The 22,246-nt window shown below is 46.7% G+C and overlaps 1 protein-coding gene across 5 annotated transcripts in view; it reads right to left on the bottom strand.

Moving 5' to 3' along the window:
- Nucleotides 1-12,111: 12,111 nt before the first annotated feature.
- Nucleotides 12,112-22,246, bottom strand: part of CLCN4 (Cl-/H+ antiporter 4) — a 78,396-nt gene continuing 68,261 nt past the window's right edge. For all 5 annotated transcript variants that reach the window (XM_027096574.1, XM_027096575.1, XM_027096572.1 and 2 more), the window contains 2 exons: nt 19,747-19,963; nt 12,112-12,705 (listed from right to left, as the gene is read on the bottom strand). In XM_027096574.1, the coding sequence (XP_026952375.1) occupies nt 12,615-12,705; nt 19,747-19,963 (308 nt within the window). In that variant the 3' untranslated portion in view covers nt 12,112-12,614. The remainder of the gene's footprint in view (nt 12,706-19,746; nt 19,964-22,246) is intronic.

Raw genomic sequence — 22,246 nt, 5'->3', positions numbered from 1 at the left:
TGTGTGTGTGTGTGTGTGTGTGTGTGTGTGTGTGTGTGTGTGTGTGTCTGCGTGTGTCTGTGTGTACATGTGTGTTCTGGTTTTAGCATCTTACCTCCATCACAACTCTCCCATCACTTTAGACCTGTGGTTCTCAAACTTGACCTGCATCTGAATCAGCTATTAAAACTCAGATGGCTGGGCTCTGTCCCCGGACTTTCCAATTCTCTAGGTCCAGCCTCGGGCAGAAAATTTGCATTTCTAACAAACTGCTGGAGGATCTTGATGCTGCTGGGTCCAGGGACCACACTTTGAGGACAACTGGGTTAGACCAACCAGTTCAGCTCAGAGACTAATATAAGCGATGGTAAGTTGTCATGCTGAAGAAAAAGTTCCTGGACTTAAAGTCACCAAGAAGAGCCAAGTTTGAGCTCTGGTCAGACCACCAATGAGCTATGCCAACTTGGGTAGGGCTTTTCAATCTCAACCACACTCCAGAATCCCCCAGCAGCCTTTTACCAAGTTAATGCCAAGCCCCACCCAAGATGGACTGAATCAGAATCTTGGAGTAATTCCTCTGTGTTTTCACCACTCTGAGCCTCAGCTTTGTCTTCTAAACAATGGGTATAATAATTTTTACCCCACAGGACCACTGAGGGGAATAAACACAAATATTAAAACCCCTTCATAGACATACAGATGGCCAATAGGCACATGAAAGATGCTCAACATCGCCAATTATTAGAAAAATGTGAATCAAAACTACAATGAGGTGGGACTTCCCTGGCGGTCCAACAGTTAAGACTTCGCCTTCCAGTGCAGGGGGTTTGATCCCTGGTTGGGGAACTAAGATCTCACGTGCCTCGGGGCCAAAAAACCAAAAACATAAAAAAAAAACCCATAAAACAGAAGCAATATTCTAACAAATTCAATAAAGACTTTAAAAAATGGTCCACATCAAAAAAAAATCTTTGAAAAAAACCAGGAACATTTATCTTTAAAAAAAAAAAAAAAAAAAACTACAAGGAGGTACCACCTCACACAGGTCAGAATGGCCATCATCAAAAAGTCTACAAACAGGGATATCCCTAGTGGCACAGTGGTTAAGAATCCACCTGCCAATGCAGGGGACACGGGTTCGAGCCCTGGTCCGGGAAGATCCCACATGCCGCGGAGCAACTAAGCCCATGTGCCACAACTACTGAGCCTGCGCTCTAGAGCCCGCGAGCCACAACTACTGAAGCCCGTGCACCTAGAGCCCGTGCTCCACAACAAGAGAAGCCACCACAATGAGAAGCCAACGCACCGCAACTAGAGAAAGCCCACGCACAGCAATGAAGACCCAACGCAGCCAAAAAAAAGTCTACAAACAATAAATGCTGGAGAGGGTGCAGAGAAAAGGGAACCCTCCTACGCTGTTGGTGGGAATGTAAATTGGTGCAGCCACTATGGAACACAGTATGGAGGTTCCTAAAAATATTAAAAATAGAGTTGCCATATGATCCAGCAACCCCACTCCTGGGTATATATACAGACAAAACTCTAATTTGAAAGGATACATGCACTCCTATGTTCACAGCAGCACTATTTACAATAGCCAGGACATGGAAACAACCTAAATGTCCATCGACAGATGAATGGATACGGAAGATGTGGGACATATATACAATGGAATACTATCCAGCCATAAAAATGAATGAAATAATGCCATTTGCCACAATATGGATGGACCTAGAGATTATCATACTAAGTGAAGCAAGCCAGAAGGAAAAAGATAAATACCTATGATATCACTTATATGTGGAATCTAAAATAAAAAACACAGAAACGTACCCCAAAAAAACCCCAAAAACCATACAAATGAACTTATCTATGAAACAGAAACAGACTCACAGACATAGAGAACAGACTTCGGGTTGCCAAGGGCGGGGGGTCGGGGAGGGATGGATTGGGAGCTCGGGGTTAGCAGATGTAAGCTATTATATAGAGCATGGATCAACAACAAGGTCCTACTGTAGAGCACGGGGAACTACGTTCAATATCCTGTGATAAACCATAATGGAAAAGAATATGAGCAAGAATGTATATATATATGCATAACGGAGTCACTGTGCTATACTATAGAGCAGAAATTAACGCAACATTGTAAATCAACTCTGCTTCAATAAAATGAAATTTAAAAAATTAAAAAACAATGTTTTCAACCTTCATAAATGACAAAGCGCCAGTCAAATGTTAGTTTCCCTGGCAGAAAACATTTAAATTTTACCTGAGGTCACCAATATCTCTGCTAATATCTAAGTCAGGACAGATATCTCTGGCACAAGTTAAACTCTTGGAGAAACTTGGAGGAGAGAAAAGCATTTTAACACATTCATCTTACTCCACCAATACACAAGCCTCTCCTTGCTTCTGTTTTGAAAGCATCTCTTCATGTTTTCCACCCAGTGCAAGAAAGAAAGTTAAATTACTCTTGGTGGCTCTCCAGAGGTTCGGTGACCCTAATTAACTCTAAGCCAGGAGTCGGCCAACTTTTTCTGTAACAGGCCAAAGAGTAAATCTTTGAAGCTTTTCAGGCTATGCAGTCTCTGTTGCGACCACTGAACTCTGCCTTTGTGGCTCGAAAGCAGCCACAGACAATGCGGAAATGAACAGGCATGGCTGCGGGCCAATAAAACTTTATTTACAGAGACAGGTGGCAGGCTGGATCTGGCCCGTGGGCTGTAGTTTGCCAACCACTGCTCTAAACTTGCAATCAAGACGCAAAAATGTTCAAAGTCGACTCAAGAAAGCAGCCGGTATCTCTCTAATGAAATGGCAGAAGCAAAGAGCCATTTTCTACCCATGGTCGCATGTGTGGACCAGAAGTGGGAGACATCTGGGGAAGGAGGACAGGGCAGATGACACAGCCGGCTGAACATCAAGTCACCTGCTTCAAAATCGCCACTTGGTGTGAGCTGTGTGCCACGGTAAGGTGACTACAGCCTTGCCCGGTGGACCACATTAGGTTCTCAGGAACCAACAAGGACCTACTGTGTAGCACAGGGAACTCAATATTCTGCGATAACCTGTAGAGGAAAGAATCTGAAAAAGAATGAAGATATGCATATGCATGACCGAATCACTTTGCTGTACTCCTGAAACTAACCCAACCTTGTAAATCAACTATACTTCGATGAAATTTTTAAAAAGGCAAATGTCCCCCCTCCCCTTAAACTGGTGCTTTCTGCTTAAAGGTGGGGGGACACTCTTCCCCAGCCACCCAACACACCCATGCCTGTCCCCAGGCCTTGGATTCCCCACCCTGTCCTTGCCTAACACAAAGCATTCCCCCCCACCACCTCAATGAAAAACTCACCAAAAAGGTATGGTACCTTTGTCCATGCTTCATAAATCTCAGTGCTCGCTGATGTACAATTCAAGTGCAGGAAAGGGGGGAATGCCCCTCACACATACACAACCTGGTAATATCCGGAGACATCTGGGGTTGTCACAACCAGCGGGAAGGCTGCCACTGACATCTAGTGCGTAGAGGCCAGGGATGCAGCCAAGCATCCTCCCGTGCACGGGCCAGCCCCACACAAAGAAGGACGGAGCCCCCAACGCCACTAGCGCTGATGCTGAGAAGCCCTCAGTGCGGTGGTGACTGGGGAAGTCTGGGGGCTGGAAAATGGGATTGAGAGACCTCATGGCAAGTTTCTCTCCACCTTGTTTCTCTGGAGGCTCCTTCAGTGACTCAATCACTGCAGCCACCACTGTCTCTCTCTCTGGAAGTGAGAGAATCTTGGAGAACTCTGGATCTTAGAGCTGGAAGTAAACTCAGGAGATCCCCTCGCTCAGAGCCGTCACCTAGGGTAGGTGCTTCTCAAACTTGACTCTGCACACAAACCCCCAGGGATCTTGCTCAAATGCAGATTCTGACTCAGCAGGCCTGGGCGGGGCTTGGAACTCATTTCTAACCAGCTCTGGGGATGCAGGCATGGCTAATCCCTAGACATCATCCTGGTTATCAAGCATAAGGAAAGGTCACTGCCTCACAGATGACGAGCTTGAAGTTCATTAAAGGTGCCTCACTTCTTCCAGGTCGCTCAGATAGAAATTCTGAAAAGAAACTAAAAAAGAGACACTCCTGACGCCATAGCAGTGCCTCCCCAAGACTGGTCTTTGGAACCCCAGTCCCATGAGATGGAACTTTGCAATTTAGGGAAGCTCAGAATCCACCCTTTTCCTCGGGCACCTAGCAGCATCCTGCAGAAACACTGTACCTTGGAAACATTTTGGGAAGCGCATCCCCACTGCATGCAGACCTGCTCTTTGAGACTCCGACCCTATGGAGAAAAAACTCGATGCTGGGCAACTCCCTGGAGAGAGTTCCTCAGTGACCATGTCAACCACCCACAGCCAGTCCTGGAAACACTCTGGTCTTTCTGGGGAGCGACTGAAGTTCGAGAAATGTCAGAAAAGGAAAAGTGTTCATCACAAGGGAGCTAGCTCCAATTTCCGCTTGGGTCTTCATCCTCAGTGGGAGACAGGTGGGAGCCCCGAGAGTGAACGTGAGGGCGTGAAATGAACACGGAGCCTCACGGAAGGAAGGAAGGGGTGTCCTACTTGTAGTAGCATCCTCAGGCCTCAACCTGTCAGGCAGCCTGCGGAATGAGAATTTACGCGTTTTCAATTTCTCTGACGGAATCTGTCTGGATTGAGGACGGCTGCTTAATCTTTGAAATATGTGTTCCATCATAAATGCTGGAATCACATAGAAATTGCTCCCTTCGTTCTGGGAGCCAAACCCTGACCAAAGGGGTTCGGAAATCCCGGCAAGGTGCTCTATGGTTATTGCTCATTCGGAAAGAAAAAGCCATTTCTCTAATGAAATGCAGTGTTGAGGAACTGCCAGAAATAGATGCTCCCTATCTGCCTTCCCATATGGTAGCTTCTTTCTAGCCAATTAACTACCAACAAACTGGGGAAGCGCTGTAACAACAGGCACACCGGGCTCCGCCATGCTCCGCCAGAGAGCGTACTCCCGGGGGGAGGACATGGAAGTTTCTAGTCCTGTCTCAACTCATGAAAGCCCAGGAAGAAGCCTGCCTAACCCGGACATTTATTTGCAAGGCCCTTCTGGTTAGCTCTAGCTAAGCCCCCAGAGTTAAAACATGATGCGTTTTCCCCTTTCGGACAAATCCTGTTAGTTCATTCTCCCCCTTTGGCTGTTAACTATTGTACATCATGTTGAAGGGAAATATCCAAGGCCTATGAAAGGCTGGTCTTCATGAGTTTGACTAACGAGACTTATTTCTACATTAACACCATGCCAGAGAGAGTTTTCTCTGTCTGCAAGTGCAGTGGGTATTGGGTTTTACATTGTCTGAAAACAAGCAAGTTACACACAGTCTTGTTTCAGGAATTCTTGCTCCAAAGATGAAGCTAATCAATAGCTTAGCATCATGTGTATTTATGCTTTTCTGCTCAAAAGTCAATATAAAAAAGAATATCTATGTATACGCGCGCGCGCGTGTGTGTGTGTGTATATATATATACATATAAAACAATCACTTTGCTGTATGCCTGAAACTATTAAATCAACTATACTACAATTTTTTTTAAAGTCAATATAAAGCCACAGAGAAATGGAATTTCCTACCAAGTGGTTTCTCTCCTAAGAATTTCCCATGAATTTGGAGTCAGTGAGGTTTGTTTGTTTTTTGACATCCCTTAAGAGATCTGAGATTTTGTTTATTTTGTTTGCTTGGTTTCATTTTGTTTTGTGGGGGGGAATGACTGCAGGAAGAGTTGGAGAGAAAGGCAACTGGTTAGCTCAACCTCTGTTTACTTTTAGCAGTCTTATAATTAAAGTGTAATACGTCCTTTAACAACACAAAATTAATTAAAGTAACTTCCAGTTAAAGCTACTGGGAGGGCATCATAATGTGAGAAGGTGATAATATCTACCATTTGCATGGTCTATTCCATGCCAAGTGCTTTACAGTGAGTAACTCTCACAGCCATGCCTCTGGTCAAGGGCACTGGCATGCTATACAGTAATGGGGAAACCCAGGCTCTGAAAAGTGCGATCCTTTGACAATGTCACACAGCCAAGAGGCAATGAAGCTGGAATTCAAGGACAGTCCTACAGGCATCTAAGTCAGTGTGAATCCCTAGAAACTCAATGTTGAAATTCTGTCAGCATGTTGGTTCTTTCTGCTCCTCGGACACCACTAGGCCACAGAAATTTCCAGGTATGGCTTTAGTACCACGGATATGCCTATGGCTTGATCTCCATCGCCAACCCTAACAATTCCCCTGAACTCTGGACTTGAATGTCCAACAGATATCTCCAACGTAGTACTTCCACCTCAGTAAATGGCGACCTAGCTGTACCATTTCATATCCATCCCATGACAAATCTATTGGTTCTGCCTTGGAAATACACCCAGAATTCAAGAACTTCTCTGGGCAAGCCTCCATCAGAGCTCACCTATTTGCAATAGCCTCCCAGCCAGACTCCTGGTCTTGCTATACAACAGCCAAAATGGTTCGTGTACCATGCAAATCAAACCATGTCCTTCCTATGAATTCTGTATCTGTACCTGGCCCTCCATGACCCAAAGCGCCTCCTGTGTCTCCCCTTCCCGAACAGGAAAAAGGAAACCAACTTCAAAACCCCCACTCCTTCCCCAGACACCACACAGCCTGCAGGCACTCACCCCTGGTGGCCTCCAGCTTCACCCCAAGCCTGCTTCCCCACAGGACAGTTGCTCTTGCGGGTCCCGGGGCTGGCTCCCTCCCCTGTCGGAGGGGACTCCCCTCACTGCCTCTTCTAGGTCAAAGATACGTGAGCATTCTTTGTGCTGTTTTGTTTTTTTTTTCAAATTTTCTGTAAAGTTGACAATTTCAAAATACAAAACTGGTGAGGAAGGACATAATTCAAACCCACCAGGCTAAGAACAAGGGATTTAAAAGCTGAGCCAGGGCTTCCCTGGTGGTGCAGTGGTTAAGAATCCGCCTGCCAATGCAGGGGACACGGGTTCGAGCCCTGGTTCGGGAGGATCCCACATGTCGCGGAGCAACTAAGCCCGTGCCCCACAACTACTGAGCCTGCACTCCAGAGCCCACGAGCCACAACTCCTGAAGCCTGGGCACCTAGAGCCCGTGCTCTGCAACGGGAGAAGCCGCTGCAATGAGAAGCCCGTGCACCGCAATGAAGAGTAGCCCCTGCTCGCCGCAACTAGAGAAAGCCCGCGTGCAGCAACGAAGACCCAACGTGGCCAAAAAATAAATTAATTAAATTAAAAAAAAAAAAAAAGAAAGGTGAGCCGAACAGAAGCCCCAATCTCACATGACAAGTACCTCCCAGTCACAAGAATCAGGTTTCAAAGGTTCCACGGGGTAGCAACAGGCTGGGAAATCGATCTCTCTTCCAATTTACAACATGCTTCTTAAGGACTCTGTGCTTGTTTCATTTTTAAAAATAGAGTTCTGGGACTTCCCTGGTGGCGCAGTGTTTAAGAATCCACCTGCCAATGCCGGGGACATGGGTTCGAGTCCTGGTCCGGAAAGATCCCACATGCTGCAGAGCAACTAAGCCCGTGTGCCACAACTACTGAGCCTGTGCTCTAGAGCCCGCGAGCCACGACTACTGAAGCCCACGCACCTAGAGCCTGTGCTCTGCAACAAGAGAAGCCACCGCAATGAGAAGCCCGCACACCGCAACAAAGAGTAGCCCCCGCTCACTGCAACTAGAGAAAAGCCCGCATGCAGCAACGAAGACCCAATGCAGCCAAAGATAAAAAATAAATAAAATAAATTTATAAAAGAAAAATAGAGTTCAAACCCTCCTACACTGTTAGTGGGAATGTAAATTGGTACAACCGCTATGGAGAACAGTATGGAGGTTCCTTAAAAAACGAAAAATAGAGCTACCATATGATCCAGCAATCCCACTCCTGGGCATATACCCTGAGAACACCATACTTTGAAAATATACATGCACCCCAATGTTCACTGAAGCACTATTTACAATAGCCAGGGCGTGGAAGCAACCTAAATGTCCATTGACAGAGGAACGGATAAAGAAGATGTGGCACATATATACAATGGAATATTAGCCATAAAAAAGAAGAAAATAATGCCATTTGCAGCAACATGGACGGACCTAGAAACGATCATACTAAGTGAAGTAAGTCAGACAAAGACAAATATGTGATATCATGCATACGTGGAATCTAATTTTAAAAAATGATACAAACGAACATATCTACAAAACAGAAACAGACTCACAGATTTCGAAAACAAACTTACAGTTACCAAAGGGGAACGGTGGGGGGAGGGATAAATTAGGAGTTTGGGATTAACATACACACACTACTATATATAAAACAGATAACCAACAAGCACCTACTGTATAGCACAGGGAACTCTTCTACTCAGTATTCTGTAATAACCTATATGGGTAAAGAATCTGAAAAAGTGAATATGTGTATTACTGAATCACTTTGCTGTACACCTGAAACTAACACATTATAAATCAATTATGCTCCAATAAAATAAATAGTTCCTTTAAAAAAAACAGAGTTCGAACGTGTAATGTTTAGAAAGGTGCCAACGTTTACACAGAGTGTTACAATAAATTAAAAAAAAAACCCGCATTGGGCTTCCCTGGTGGCGCAGTGGTTGAGAGTCCGCCTGCCGATGCGGAGGACACGGGTTTGTGCCCCGGTCCGGGAGGATCCCACATGCCACGGAGCCGCTGGGCCCGTGAGCCATGGCCGCTGAGCCTGCGCGTCCGGAGCCTGTGCTCCGCAACGGGAGAGGCCACAGAAGTGAGAGGCCCGCGTACCGCAAAAAAAACAAAACAAAAACAAACCGCATTGCTATGTCATCATTCCAACACCAAAAGCGAATATATCTTTTTCCCAGCACAACTAGGATGGCAAATAAATAGTAAGGACTGCGCCGGTGAAAATGGAGTCTGGTTCATGTTTCCCAACTTAGATAGACAGGCTCCCCGCTCAGGTCAACCATTATTTCAAAGGTTAGAAGCTGAGTCTGATAAAACACTGCCCACGCGAAATGAAAATGAAGACATAATATAATTACTTTAAATTCAATAGTTCTCCTCCTTGGGTTTCTCACCTGTTCCAGCTCAGCATCTGAATAATAAATACAATGAATACTGAACAGATTTCGCATGTGTTGATAATTTAAAGGAACCAATTCTCACCTAAGTGAAACAAACTGCTGGAAATTTTTCAGTTTCTGTGACTTATTAGGGCCAAAAAAATATGTATTGACATGTCTTCTCCTTTATCAAGTCGTCAGGAAATGTCAAATAGAGAACTTTAAGATTGACTGGTTCTAAGGAACAGCAAACACTGAATACAGATTCGCTCCTAGCACACTTGCTTTTCCGTAAAAGCCACATGCACATCTGCATTCCCAGGGGATGCGCTGAAAAACACAAGAAATCCACATGTCACATTCGGGATGCTTTTTATTTGCCATCTGTCCTTCTGTAACACATTCCCTTAGTGATAGAAAAAGAGCAAGAAGTAGGTTGATGTACCTCATTACAGAACTCCTTTTCCATTATGTACTTATATTTATTTACATTAAAAAAACAATTCAGAAAGAATCCAGAAAGTTCAACGAATGTCTACAGCCTTTGGTTCTGGAAAATGAAACAAAAACAGTATTCTAAGAAATGTTGGTTTCACGTCCACATTCCAGATCTACTTATCTCGTTCAACAGATCACCAGGTAAAGTGGATGAAGTTCTACATTTGAATACAGCCAACACCTTCAGAATCCCCATCCCCGTACTTCTATGAGAAAGTGTCACAAAGGGCCCAGCAGTGCGTTCCCCGTGAGTGTGTCTGAGGCCCGGGCCGGTGGCTACAGGTCAGGGCTCCAGGGAAGGCAGGCAATTGGCTCTGGCAGTGACGCCGCAAGCCCCCGATCCCGGCCTCGACCTGCCTGTCTGATGCTGGCCCTCTGAACCCCACGGACGTCTCCATGCTAAGCAATGGGGAGAGGACACAAGCCCCATCGGTGACCTCGGCCCAGAGTCAACTCTCCCCTCCCCTTCCCAGGCCTCAGCTGGAGGAGGGGGAATTCTGTGGTTTTACTGACCTTTGGCTGTCTGTTCACTGTTGCGTGTTCCCTTCTGAAGCTCCTTGTTTCGGCTAACAGGGTGTCCTGGATTATAAAAATCGAGGCTACGACTAAGACTCTTTCGAGAGCCTACATGGGAGTTAAGAAGGGAAGTACATTAAGACTTTTTAGGATTGAAAGTCCAGGAGAATCCAGCTTCACTCGCACTGTTCCGTGGAAACCTCAATAGCAACAAAATGTTAGGATCCGTTACTCAGTACTTAGGTGCTCTGAGTGAGACAACAAATTTCATTCTCTTATAGGACCAAAGATTACATTCTCTAGTATAGACTGACCTTTCCACACCGAAGTGCCTATCTGATATTATTTGGGAGGAGGCCAATTAATTACAGAAACATATTTTCCATAATTTGTCAGCGTGATCTGACTTAAACTCCTTTAAGTTTTCAGTCAGGTTAAACATATCCGTATATTTTCTTGTATCCACTAGAAGTTTCACGGAAGCCCTCTTATAGATAGGTTTTTATCCAGAATGAACATATTTATTAGGGCTAAGAAACGATGGCATCTGACTGGGAGTTCTACGTCAAAGCCAAGAGGAGGGGTGGGGGACTATAAGGTCACAGGAGAGTGTTTGGAGGGGGTCAGTGAGAAAGAGGACAATGACAGGGACACGATGACAGCGTCCAACAGAGCAGACAACACCCCCTCCCAAGGAGCAATCCCCCTTCCTTACTCAGAGCGTCTCAATCTCATTCAGCGTAATATGCCTACGTAGCTAAATATTTTCCTTCCCAGACTCACACACAGCTGGGGGCGCCATGCGACAGAAGGCTAGCCAGTGGAGGAAAGCCGAGCATCTCGGGGAAAGCTTTGCCTTCCCGACACGGACACTGCGCCTTGTCATTTGCCTCTTCCTCCCTCTTTCTGCTTAGAAAGCAGATACCGGACCTGGCGGTTCAGTGAGCATCTTGTGACTACAAGGCAGTGACCCAAAGGAGAAAGGGTAAGGATGGTAGGAAAAAACTACCAAAGACTGTGAGTCGTCGACAATACTACGGAGACAGACAGTCCTGAGTGCCCACCTCCAGGTTTCTTATGCAGCTCTTCGTTGTGTGTTCCGTTTTCTATTACCTGCAGCCAAATGCACACCTGACACATCAATATCCAATGATGAGAATGAAAAGGATGAGGTTGACTCGGTGAAAAGGGAAGAACAAAGACGAAAGTGAACGGGCAAGGGGGATCAGTCTTACAGAGATCACCCAGTGGACCTAAGAAACACAACTTCCTTCCCACGGACAAGACAGAAGTCCTGACTAAAAGAATAAATGTATCATAACGTTCAGTTCAAAGACACCCAGTGCTCAAATTGGCTGTCTCGAATTTTACTCTGTCCTTCTGCGCTTTGATTGTTAATATGAAAGTACATGCTTACACTTTAAAGCTGAATGTTTTGCACTCTACAGAGAAGAGAATGGAACAGATTTAGAATCAACTTAGCATTTCTCTTGCAACCCATTTGGAGGAGTTCCCACAGAGAACTCGTCTGCCTCACCCTCTCGGCAGCCACATTTAATAGGATCTGAGAGGAAAAAAAAGTAGTAACACTGGGTAGCCTGTTTTGACTCTTGTATATGCTATTTGGAAATTCAGCCACTACGGCAAGCTGGCAGAATATAGGACATGGCCCTTGGAAAGCGCTAGACTGATCAATATTTAAGAATGCACAGGCAACAGCAACAAATAAATGCAGCAAATGCGATAGGGATGCAAATCAATGAGGGGTATGTATACCCTCAAAATAAGCACGAATCCCTTTTCGTGGCAGGAAACAGTGCAGCACTAAATGCTCGACAGTTCATCGCGCAGTCCCAAGATGCTGGTCTTGCACAGAGAAATGATTTCTTCATACTCAACATGGCAGGTGACCCAATGTTGGTTCAGAAAGCAATGGATAAGCAAAATAACAGGCTGAATACAGGAGCTAGCAACGGCTGGTCACGAGTGAACCCACTAGCATACTTGCAGCTTTCACTACGTTCACATTTAATTTTTCTTTTCCAACAAAGTAAGTGCAAATATCTTTAATCTGATTCAGTAACATAACAGCCAAACCTCAGGAACCAATAAATAAGGACGCTGACACGCCAATACCCCTTGGCCTTTCAGACTCAAAGCTTCACCAACACCAGCCTTCAACAGGAGGGGCAAATGTTTCTTGACTCAGCAATTGTGTTCCATGTCCTTGTACAAACCGTATCATTTACACCCACCCACGGGCCCCCACAGTAGTTACTAAACTCATAACACAGCCTGAAACTCATAAGGGGTTAAAGCTATAAAATGCCTACTCGCCAATGTATTTTTTCTAAGTTTCATTCTTCTTCCCTTCCTTTTAAACAAAGCTTTTGTTTCCGCTGCCCCCAGTGCATGACCGTTCATTAGGATGACATATCGTTTGTTTATTTCTTTTCAAATGACACAGTTGTATTTTTCTCAAAGAAACTGCCATCTTGTTTCTAATTAAACATGATGGATTCAGGGTCCTGGTTTGCCATCTGGGCCATATGTCTCAGAACATCCTTTTTCGTGATGATGCCAAGAAGTCTCCTGGAGAAGAAACAAAATAGAGAAAAGAGGTCAGCCTCGCAATACCGACTCATGCCTGTCCCTAATCCCCAGCGCCCTTTCCACCCGGGCACACGGAGAGACATTTCCCAGCCTCCCTTGCGGATGGGTGGGTCTAACTGAGTGAGCTCTGGCCAATGGCGTGTGGGTGGAGGTGAGAGATACCCCTCCCGAGTCTCCTGCACATTTCCTCTCTCCTCATCTGCCAGCCCAAGACAGAGGAGCCAGTGAAGGACTCTGAGGTCACAGAGGACTGAATCAGGAGTCACCAGATTCAAAGACCTGGGTTCTGGAATGGCTGTGTGGTGCAAAGCCCACATCTGCTGCAACTCACACTGGATGTGAGTGACGTGGGAGAAAAATTAACCTTTATTGTGTTCGGCCACTGAGATTGCAGGCTTGTTTATTACAGCAGTAAGCCTATGATGACTAATATGCTCCCCTAAATTCCAAGACTATAATCAATTAAAAAGGGCTTACAGAAGCCATTGTCAAAACGTGACCACACCGCAGAAATTCCAAGCGTGGGGCATTTTAAGCATAAGAAATTTTAAGTATAAGATAACAATTGGTTCTATTTTTATTTATTTATTTAATTTTTTGCAGTACGCGGGCCTCACACTGCTGTGGCCTCTCCCGCTGTGGAGCACAGGCTCCACACGCGCAGGCTCAGCGGCCATGGCTCACGGGCCCAGCCGCTCCGCGGCACGCGGGATCCTCCCGGACCGGGGCACGAACCCGCGTCCCCTGCATCGGCAGGCGGACTCTCAACCACTGCACCACCAGGGAAGCCCGGTTCTATTTTTAAATCTATCTTACTGGAAGGGTAAAGTTTCATCTATGCCCATATATGTAAATTACCTGCTCTTTCATAATTCCATGGTTTTCAACTTATAAAAACGATGCCACTTCTCAGGGATCCTGGTATAGAGACACCTATACTGTATACTGCCCAACTCCAGGGAGCACCACTGACAAACTCGACAACGTAAACAGTGCCCCTGGATCATGCCTCACTCTCGATTTTATTAAGTACTTAAATAACCACCTGCTGGGGTCAAATCATGCCCCCTGGGGAAAGTGAAAGGTTTGAAAGAAGGGGATGTTTGCAAGTTCTTCAGAGAAAAGAAGTTCCATTGCCAAATTAGTTTGCAAAACGCTGCTCACCATGTCTCCATCATCCCCAGGAAGAGGAGAATAGAGAAGTAAAGGACGGCAGTCTCACCCTGGAATACTGTACGGCTATTGAAATGACAGGTTTCTACTCTGTATCTGGGTAAAATGATGATACACCAAAAAAATCAGAAAACACAACTGTAATACACTGTCATTTATTTAATTGAAGCCAAACTATGAAACTCATCTCTTACTAACAGGAAGTGAACATGAAGAGGGGCCGCAAGTACCTGGAGCAGTACTCCAGTCAGTGACAGCTGGTGAAAGGGACACTGGTTAGTGAAACTGTCAGCTAGAATTCTCACTTCCTTGTCCCTGACCACACTGGACCTTAACCTTGAAAAAGCGATCGATTTCTTGTGTTAGAAATTTCTTGTGTGCCCCCATCTATCACACCGGGGGAGACAGCAGATACTACCTCTGCCCCTCCATCTTATAGGAACATCTTCAGGTGATAGGAAAATAGCAAAAAGGGCCTTTAAAAGCATGCTAAACAAAAAGAATAATGACAATACAGATGACAAAACACTGAAAGAAAGCACCATGACTAACATGATAATCAAAAAAAAAAAAAAGATGGGGAAAAAATGTAGCAAGCACAAAAGAATTAGAAAATCAACATTTTGCAACCCCCAATGTAATCATTAGTTTAGCCAATAATTATCGATGGATTCCAAAACCATCAGGTAAATGGTTGCTGGAAAACAGAAAATTCACATGGTCTCAAAGTATCCCTCCACAGATTACGTACAAAGAGAAAAATGTCCCCTTACTACAGAGGGCTCTGGCCATCCCCACCTCATCCCAGTGATGGAGCTTATCACCAACAAAGTCAGAAAAGCTGACATTATGACATCATCTACACTGGAACACTGCCCGAAACTCGAAACTACTTAAACCAAATCAAACCATGAGGAAGCAATCAATCAAATTCAGAATGTGGGACTACTGGTCTGGATTCTTAAAAAAAAAAAAAAAAATCTATGTCATAAATATCAAACAAAAAAGGCAGGGAGCCGTTCTAGATAAAAAACAAAAGAGAAAAAACAACCAAATGCGATGTCTGAACCTTGAAGGAACTCTGGATTGAAATTTGATATGAACTAGGTATTGAGTGACATATTGAGTTACCATTAATTTTGTGTAATTATGGCTCAGTGGTTATGTAAAAGAATGTCCTTAGTCTTAGAAGATGTATGTGTCATACATAATTGGCAAAACTTGGAAGCAACCAAGATGTCCTTCAGTAGGTGAGTGAATATACAAACTGGTCCATCCAGACAATGGAATATTACTCGGCTCTAAAAAGAAATGAGCCATCAGGCCAGGAAAAGGTGTGGAGGAGCCATCTGAGAAGGCTACACACTGTGTGATTCCAACTCTAAGACATTCTGGAAAAGGCAAAATGATGGAGACAGTAAGAGGATCAGTGGTTGCCAGGAGGTGAGGGGAGGGAGGGATGAAAAGGCAGAGCACAGAGGACTCTAAGGGCTGTGAAACTATTCCTGATGATACTACAATGGTGGATACATGTCATTATACATTTGTCCAAACCCACAGGACGTACAACACCAAGAGCGAATCCTAATGTAAACAATGGATCGTAGTTAATAATAACATCTCAATACTGGCTCATCAACGGCAACAAATATAACACACAAATGTAAGACTTGACAGTAAGGGCAACAGAGAGAGGACCAGAGAGGGAACTCTGTACATTCTGCTCAATTATGCTGTAAGCCTTAAACTGCTTGAAAAATAAAGTCTATTAATTCAAGAACACAAAATTCTTAGGGGGAAGAAAGCGGTTGCCTGAAAGGGGGTGGGTGGTGAAGGAGGACAGAGCCAGGAATTGTTCCTTCCAGCTGTTTAGAGCTACTTGACTTTAACAGTGCTCATAGATCACTTCAAACACATTTCTAAAATTTATAAAAATACAGTAAAATCAAAGATGCCCCATAAAACAAGATGCTATTATACTAAACCTGCCAAGCTGAGTCTGTGTCCTGACAGAGTTAGCTTGGTCTGCTGTAACAAGGCACCATACACTAGGTAGGTGGCTTAACAACAGAAATGTATGTTCTCCCAGTTCTGGAGGCTGGAAGGCCAAGATCAAGGTGCTGGCAGGTTTGGTTTCTCCAGAGTCCTCTCTCCTGGGCTTGCAGACACCACCCTTTTGCTGTGTCCTCACATGGCCTTTTTCTCTGTGCAAGCATCCCTGGTGTCTCCTCTTTTTCTTCCTTTTTTTTTTGCGGTACGCGGGCCTCTCGCTGTTGCGGCCTCTCCCGCTGCGGAGCACAGGCTCCGGACACGCAGGCTCAGTGGCCATGGCTCACGGGCCCAGCCACTCCGCGGCATGTGGGACCTTCCCAGACCGGGGCATGAACCCGTGTCCCCTGCATCGGCAGGCGGACTCTCAACCACTGCACCACCAGGGAAGCCCCTCCTCTTCTTTTAAGGACACCAGTCCTATCAGATTAGGGCCCCACTTTTATGACCTCATTTAACCTTAACTATCTCCTTAAAGACCCCATCTCCAAAGACAGTCATGTTGGAGGCTGGAGCTTCAACATATGAATTCGGGGATGGGGCGGGGGGCACACAGTTCAGTCCATAACGGTCCTTCAACTCCCTTTAAAATCAAAAAGGAATAGTTAGAAGGCAAGCAGCTTACGCTTGTAATACACCACTAAGAAAGCTGCGATCATCAGAGAAGTGGCAGCACGTGAAAAGGTGAAGCACCTTCTCATCCGCGGTGGGAGGAGTTCCGTGGCTGGCGGCCACCAACTGGCAGACACTCCCTCAGCTTAAAAGGCTCTTTTGTTCTTGCGGACATTTCTTTTCTACTTGAAAGCCTGGCTGAGGACACTGCCCTCCAGAACACCTGGGGAACACCACTCAAATTGGATGACGTCCATGTTCCTTGGTAGATGACAAGCTCCTTGATTTTTTTTTTTAAAGCCTCTTTGAGCTTCCTCCAGTTCTCCCCTCACATAGACGCTCAGTAAGATGCTGATGAAACCAATGCCGCTTTGAGAAAAAACGACTTGTTAACACACACAGACACCCTCCCATATCTATAAAGCCTGGGTTTTGTTCCCTTACAGTCATCCTGGACATAATAGCAAAAGGTCAGGCACATGCAGTCCTGACAACCCCGTCTTAAAGCTTGGTAACTATGTCTGAAAGTCAAGCTGGTTATAATGGCTCTGGGGAAACATGAATTCAGGAGCTGCCTTGGGTTCTGGCATAAATTGTGCCTGGCCTGCGACAATAAGTATCAGAAAAGAAGAAAGTTGAACATCCTCCCAAAAGGAGGCAGCATTAAATCCAGCGGGGTTTGTTAGTGGTATGAGATGTCCTACTTGATATAAATCAAGTGTTTAAACTTCCAGCCCCTTTGGGTAGCAGTTCAAGTGAACCTGTGGAATGATAAACAGTCCATCTATGACCATGAACATAATTCACAGTAGAGCAGCTGGGCTCCTGTGAGAAGGCCACGCCCCAAGGCCCACCTAGCAGGGCTTGGTGGAAGCTGACACCATCTCCCCTGCTCGCTTTTTCTTTCTAGATCCTCTGTGGAGAAAATCCCAAATTCACTCTTGGCCACTGGAGGCTTCCTAGACTCTGGCCTTAGGGAGACAAAGACTTCCCTGGCTCCTGGTCTGCTTTTAGGATCACCTGGGAGCCCAGGCCCTGAGAAATCCTGCAGACAACGCGAGTCAAGGGTACGAGCTCAAGTGCTCGGCCTAGAGCAGGGAAGGCACATGGCGACGGAATACATCAAAAACGCGAGCCTGCCCTGGCTCAAAGCCCGAGAGGATGAAAGGCCCCGCAAACAAGGATCTCTTGCCAGCACTAATGTATCAGCATCTGTGTTTGTTTAAAATACGTAGAGCGAGAGAGAGGGTGCGATTGTTTTCTCGCAGAACATTCGGAGCCAATTTCGACACCCAGCTCTTCACAGGAAAACCTCACGGGGCTCCGTGAGGTGTGAGCGGGCGTTGAGGGCAGCATTTCCTGCCAGAACTGGAGATTCCAATGATAACTGACATTGGATTATTATTTTAAAGGAAAAGAGAAACTGCTATACACTTGAGACGACACGGCTGATCACGGTGGTATTTCTGCCGAGCGCTGGAAATTCAGGTTCATCGGTGGGCTTCAGCAGTTTGCAAAGTGGGGACCCCAACCAGCAGCAACCTCCGGGAGCTGGTTAGAAATACACATTCTCGGGCCCCCTCCCAGGTCGGAGGGGTCAGTAGCTGCAGGGGGGCCCGGCACTCTGGGTTTAACCTAGAGGTTTACTCCTCCGGGGGATTCTGACGCCTGCTCAAGTTTGAGGACCACTGACTTCCTTTAAAAACCACCAGCAGAGGGCTTCCCTGGTGGCGCAGTGGTTGAGAGTCCGCCTGCCGATGCAGGGGACACGGGTTCGTGCCCCGGTCCGGGAAGATCCCACATGCCGTGGAGTGGCTGGGCCCATGAGCCATGGCCGCTGAGCCTGTGCGTCCAGAGCCTGTGCTCCGCAACGGGAGAGGTCACAGCAGTGAGAGGCCTGTATACCGCAAAAAAAAAAAAAAAAAAACCACCAGCAGAAATGACCTCTAGTCTCAAACACTTATTTATTTGTTCCTTATTGATTGCCCCTCTCCATGTGCAAGACACACCCCAGCTGCAGTCAGAGCTAAGAAGGACACTCGTCCCATCGGCCGAGATTTCTCTGGGTCAAATGCAAATTCAGCTCCTTGCAGAGCCATGAGCAGGGCGGCAGGAGGAAAGCCTGGCACCGATGTCTCCACAGCCCACACCCCACCTCCCAGCCCCCAGCCCATAAAGGAATCAACTGGGCAGAGAATCCTAGGTTCCGCGCTACCTGGACCCAGCCAATCTCTCGCTCCACCCAAGCTTCTGAGGCCCTGGAATTTAGGGAGAGCCCCTGAGCCCAAGCACAGCCCACGGAGCACTGCACCTCTTACATCATCACGAACCTTTGCTCTCTGCAGTGCTGGTTTCCTGGTTCTTGATAACACAGAGCGAAAGCAATATGGCTGCGGCGGAGACGATGCCATGGGCCACCAAATCTCTCGGCTCTGCGATAACGTTTGAACACGTGAAGTTGTTTCGAACCGACCGATGTATTAGGGAGTAATTTGAGCATACTGTGAACCTCACGTTTGCTTATGGGTGATTTCATCCACAGGAAAGTCCAGGAGGACAGAGAAAGATGCCCCGGCCAGGAGCACCCAGGGGCATGGGAATACTCAGCCGCAGCCCTCGCGATGCCCGCTTCCACAAGCCAACTGCGGGGCTTTCTCAAGGTGAAGGGACAATAAACGGCCTTTTTGATACACTTCTCAACCATTTAATGTGTGTAAATGTCTGACCGCTTTTATGAGATTGCCATCTCTGTTTTTTTTGATCTGTCACTGACGAAGTGTTCGAGCATCGTGCGCCTAACCCTATTTTTCTCATCAGCCCTGAGATCCTTGTTGCTCGTTTCTGCAGAGCACCGTGATGTGGAGGAAAGTGTCGTCACATCGCAACGTCACAGCAGGACAGACCGAACCTTCTCCCAGAGCCAGGACCACTGCGGGTGGCGGGGGAGCCACAGCCCCTCCCCGTGGGCTTCTCCCCTCGGACTCCACCTTCAACCTCAGGGCAGAGACAGGAGCCCCACCTGGAAGCCTGAGTCCCAAGCTCGCTGGCAATTCCTCCTCCTGGGCTCACCTACGGACATCTCTTCCGAGCACTGCCACCCACCCCCCTGCCCCGGTCCCTGCCACTCCCCCAAGGGCTGAGCCCGCGTCCCCTTCATCTTGTTCCCCCCAGGGTCCCGCCACTCACCCGCTCCGCGTCACCAGGCACTGGCGGAGCCCCAGCTTCCGGAAGATGTCCACCACCGTCTCCATGGGGGTGTGGTCCGTGACGGTGAAAGGGCTGAGGTTCAGGACGCGCCGCAGCTTCAGGGGCTGCGGGCTGTTGGCTGGCAGCTCAGGGGGCTCCTCGGTGAAGTACATGACCGAGTCGCTCACGATGCCCTCCTGCCTCTGTCTGGCGTTCTCTGCAATGGGCGAGCAGGACGGTGAGCCTCACGAGACTCCCTTGCGGAGTCCCTTCCCCCACCCCATCCCACCCCATCCCACAGCAACACGCGACTTCCCTCCCCCAGCAGCCTAGAATCCCACAGAGGAGGGGCGCGGAAGGCAGACTCTACATTCTTAACGAGGAGCTTCAGCCAAACATCTGTGAAACTGGCATCTCTCTCTCTCAAGCTAATGCTGCGCGAGACCCCCCTGCTGTGACCTGATCATTCACTGCCAAAGTCTTGCAACGCGGGCCTGACCAGGCTACTTCCTTTAGCGAATGCACTGCTTCTGCCTGGAGGCCAGGGCACCCAGCTGGCCCAGGGCCTGCCACCCTTGCTTTCCTGACACACCTTCACCTCATCAGGGGCTGAGGTTTGACGTGAAAAGAAACCTCACTTAGCTGCCCAATGACCTTAATACATGGTTTGCTTTTTTTTTTTTTTTTTTTTTTTAACAAACTAACGTATAACTGGCCCAGATGGAATTATAAATCCTGAAAGGAACAAGAAACCAAGAGGACCATCCTAGGCTCACAGCCCAGAAACGCAGTTCAGTCTAACTATGACCCTTGGGACCAAAGAAATAACCCTAGAAAAGCTGCATTCCCCCCACCCCTTGGATCGCCTCTCTTAAATATGGGCCATTTGGTGGATTTCTCAAAGAAAGATAGTAAAACTGTTATGGTAACAATTAGCCTATTTCTATCTGTAGGCGGGCCCACGTGAAAGAAAGCTGAAGAAAAGTAGGGTAACAGGAACTCATTAGAAATACAGCTTTATGCCGTACTAGAAACCTAGGCTATTTTAAGTCACACATGAAATAAATCCATCGGTCTCAAGATATTTCTCCAAGGCGATTTTCCTTCTGTTGGAATTTTAATCTTTCTTTTGCTTCATGGGAAAAGGTTAGGGAAAATGTACAGCAAGGCTTGCCTTAAAATGGATCCTGCTTTCTATAATACTTTTTTTTTTTTTGCCTTCTCAAAGACTACTATTCACCTATATTGTTCTTTGAAAAATAAAATTCTAACTGCTGGCTCTAAAGCTATTTATTACAACAGAGTACTCTAATGGAAAACTGGCAGCATTCGGGGTCAGACTGAGTTTGAAAAAGGGTCTCTGTTTAAAAGGGGAACAGAGGGCCCGCTGGGCAAATGCCTGCACAGTATGTGGGTCAGGTTCAATCGAGTTACATCAGATGGAGTACAATTCAACCACAAATACCAGATGACACTGATGCACAACATGCTTTCAGCCGTAGGTGCCACACAGTACACACTGTGCATTTCTCTCCTAAATCGAGATGGCTCTGTCCTGAAATGCTAAGGTGGGCGGCAAACAGTCAACACACACTTATCGCCCATTTTCATAGACCGACTGATTCTCTAAAAGTCCCATGTAACAGGAATCCCATCTATTTCAACAATCCAGTTGAACATCAGGATTGGATCAAGCCACAAAACCCAATCAAGAACTGATCACATGGATTTGCTGAGCCCCCTCATAAAACCAACTACAACCTAGCCAACTGTCAATTCACTTGGTGAAATGAATAACAAGCTTCTATTGCCTCTGAATCTACCGATTGAGTTAGAAGCCCTGATGCGAACAGCACCTAGCTCCGTGAATTCTTGATCAGCACTGCAATCCCAGTGCCTGCACAATGCCGAGAATACAGCAGGCACAAAACAGGTATTTGCCAAGTGCACACATGCGTCAGTCACAACAAGTGGATGAACGAGTGGGTAGGTCTACTGAACGTCGGTGTCCTTGGCTCTGCCTGTCATGTAGAACAGAACCTATCTCACAAAGGAGGCATTAGGAAGGAAAGCCCTGACCTATCCACTGCCAAACAAGAATCAAAGGCAACAGCTGGGGTCAGAGCCGGAGAGCTGAGCAGCGCTCCTTGGTACTCCAAGAGTAGCAGCTGTGGCTCTCTCCAGAAGGGCTCTCTGTGAGGCCACTTTGGAGCTCTATTATAAAGACCTATCTTAAAGCCTTGACTGAACTTTGGGCATGGAGGTACGACGCACAGCCAAAAGCTGGTGAATGGAAGAATCAGCAAGAAAGCTCTCCTCATCTCTCTACTGGGGGAACCATCTACTCCCACTTTGGACAAGAAATCATCTGTCACCAAAATGCCTGCAACAAACTCCAGCATGAAAGTTCACAGAGGGCAGAGCCTGGCTGCTGTCATCGCTGTGCTCCCAGCTCCCGGGACAGCACCAGCACATGGTGGATGCTACACGAAATATTTCC

Source organism: Aethalodelphis obliquidens, unplaced genomic scaffold (assembly GCF_003676395.1).
Source record: "Aethalodelphis obliquidens isolate GAN/ISIS:26980383/991018 unplaced genomic scaffold, ASM367639v1 scaffold104, whole genome shotgun sequence".
Classification (NCBI taxonomy): Eukaryota; Metazoa; Chordata; class Mammalia; order Artiodactyla; family Delphinidae; genus Aethalodelphis; species Aethalodelphis obliquidens.
This window is presented reverse-complemented; position numbering and strand designations above follow the sequence as displayed.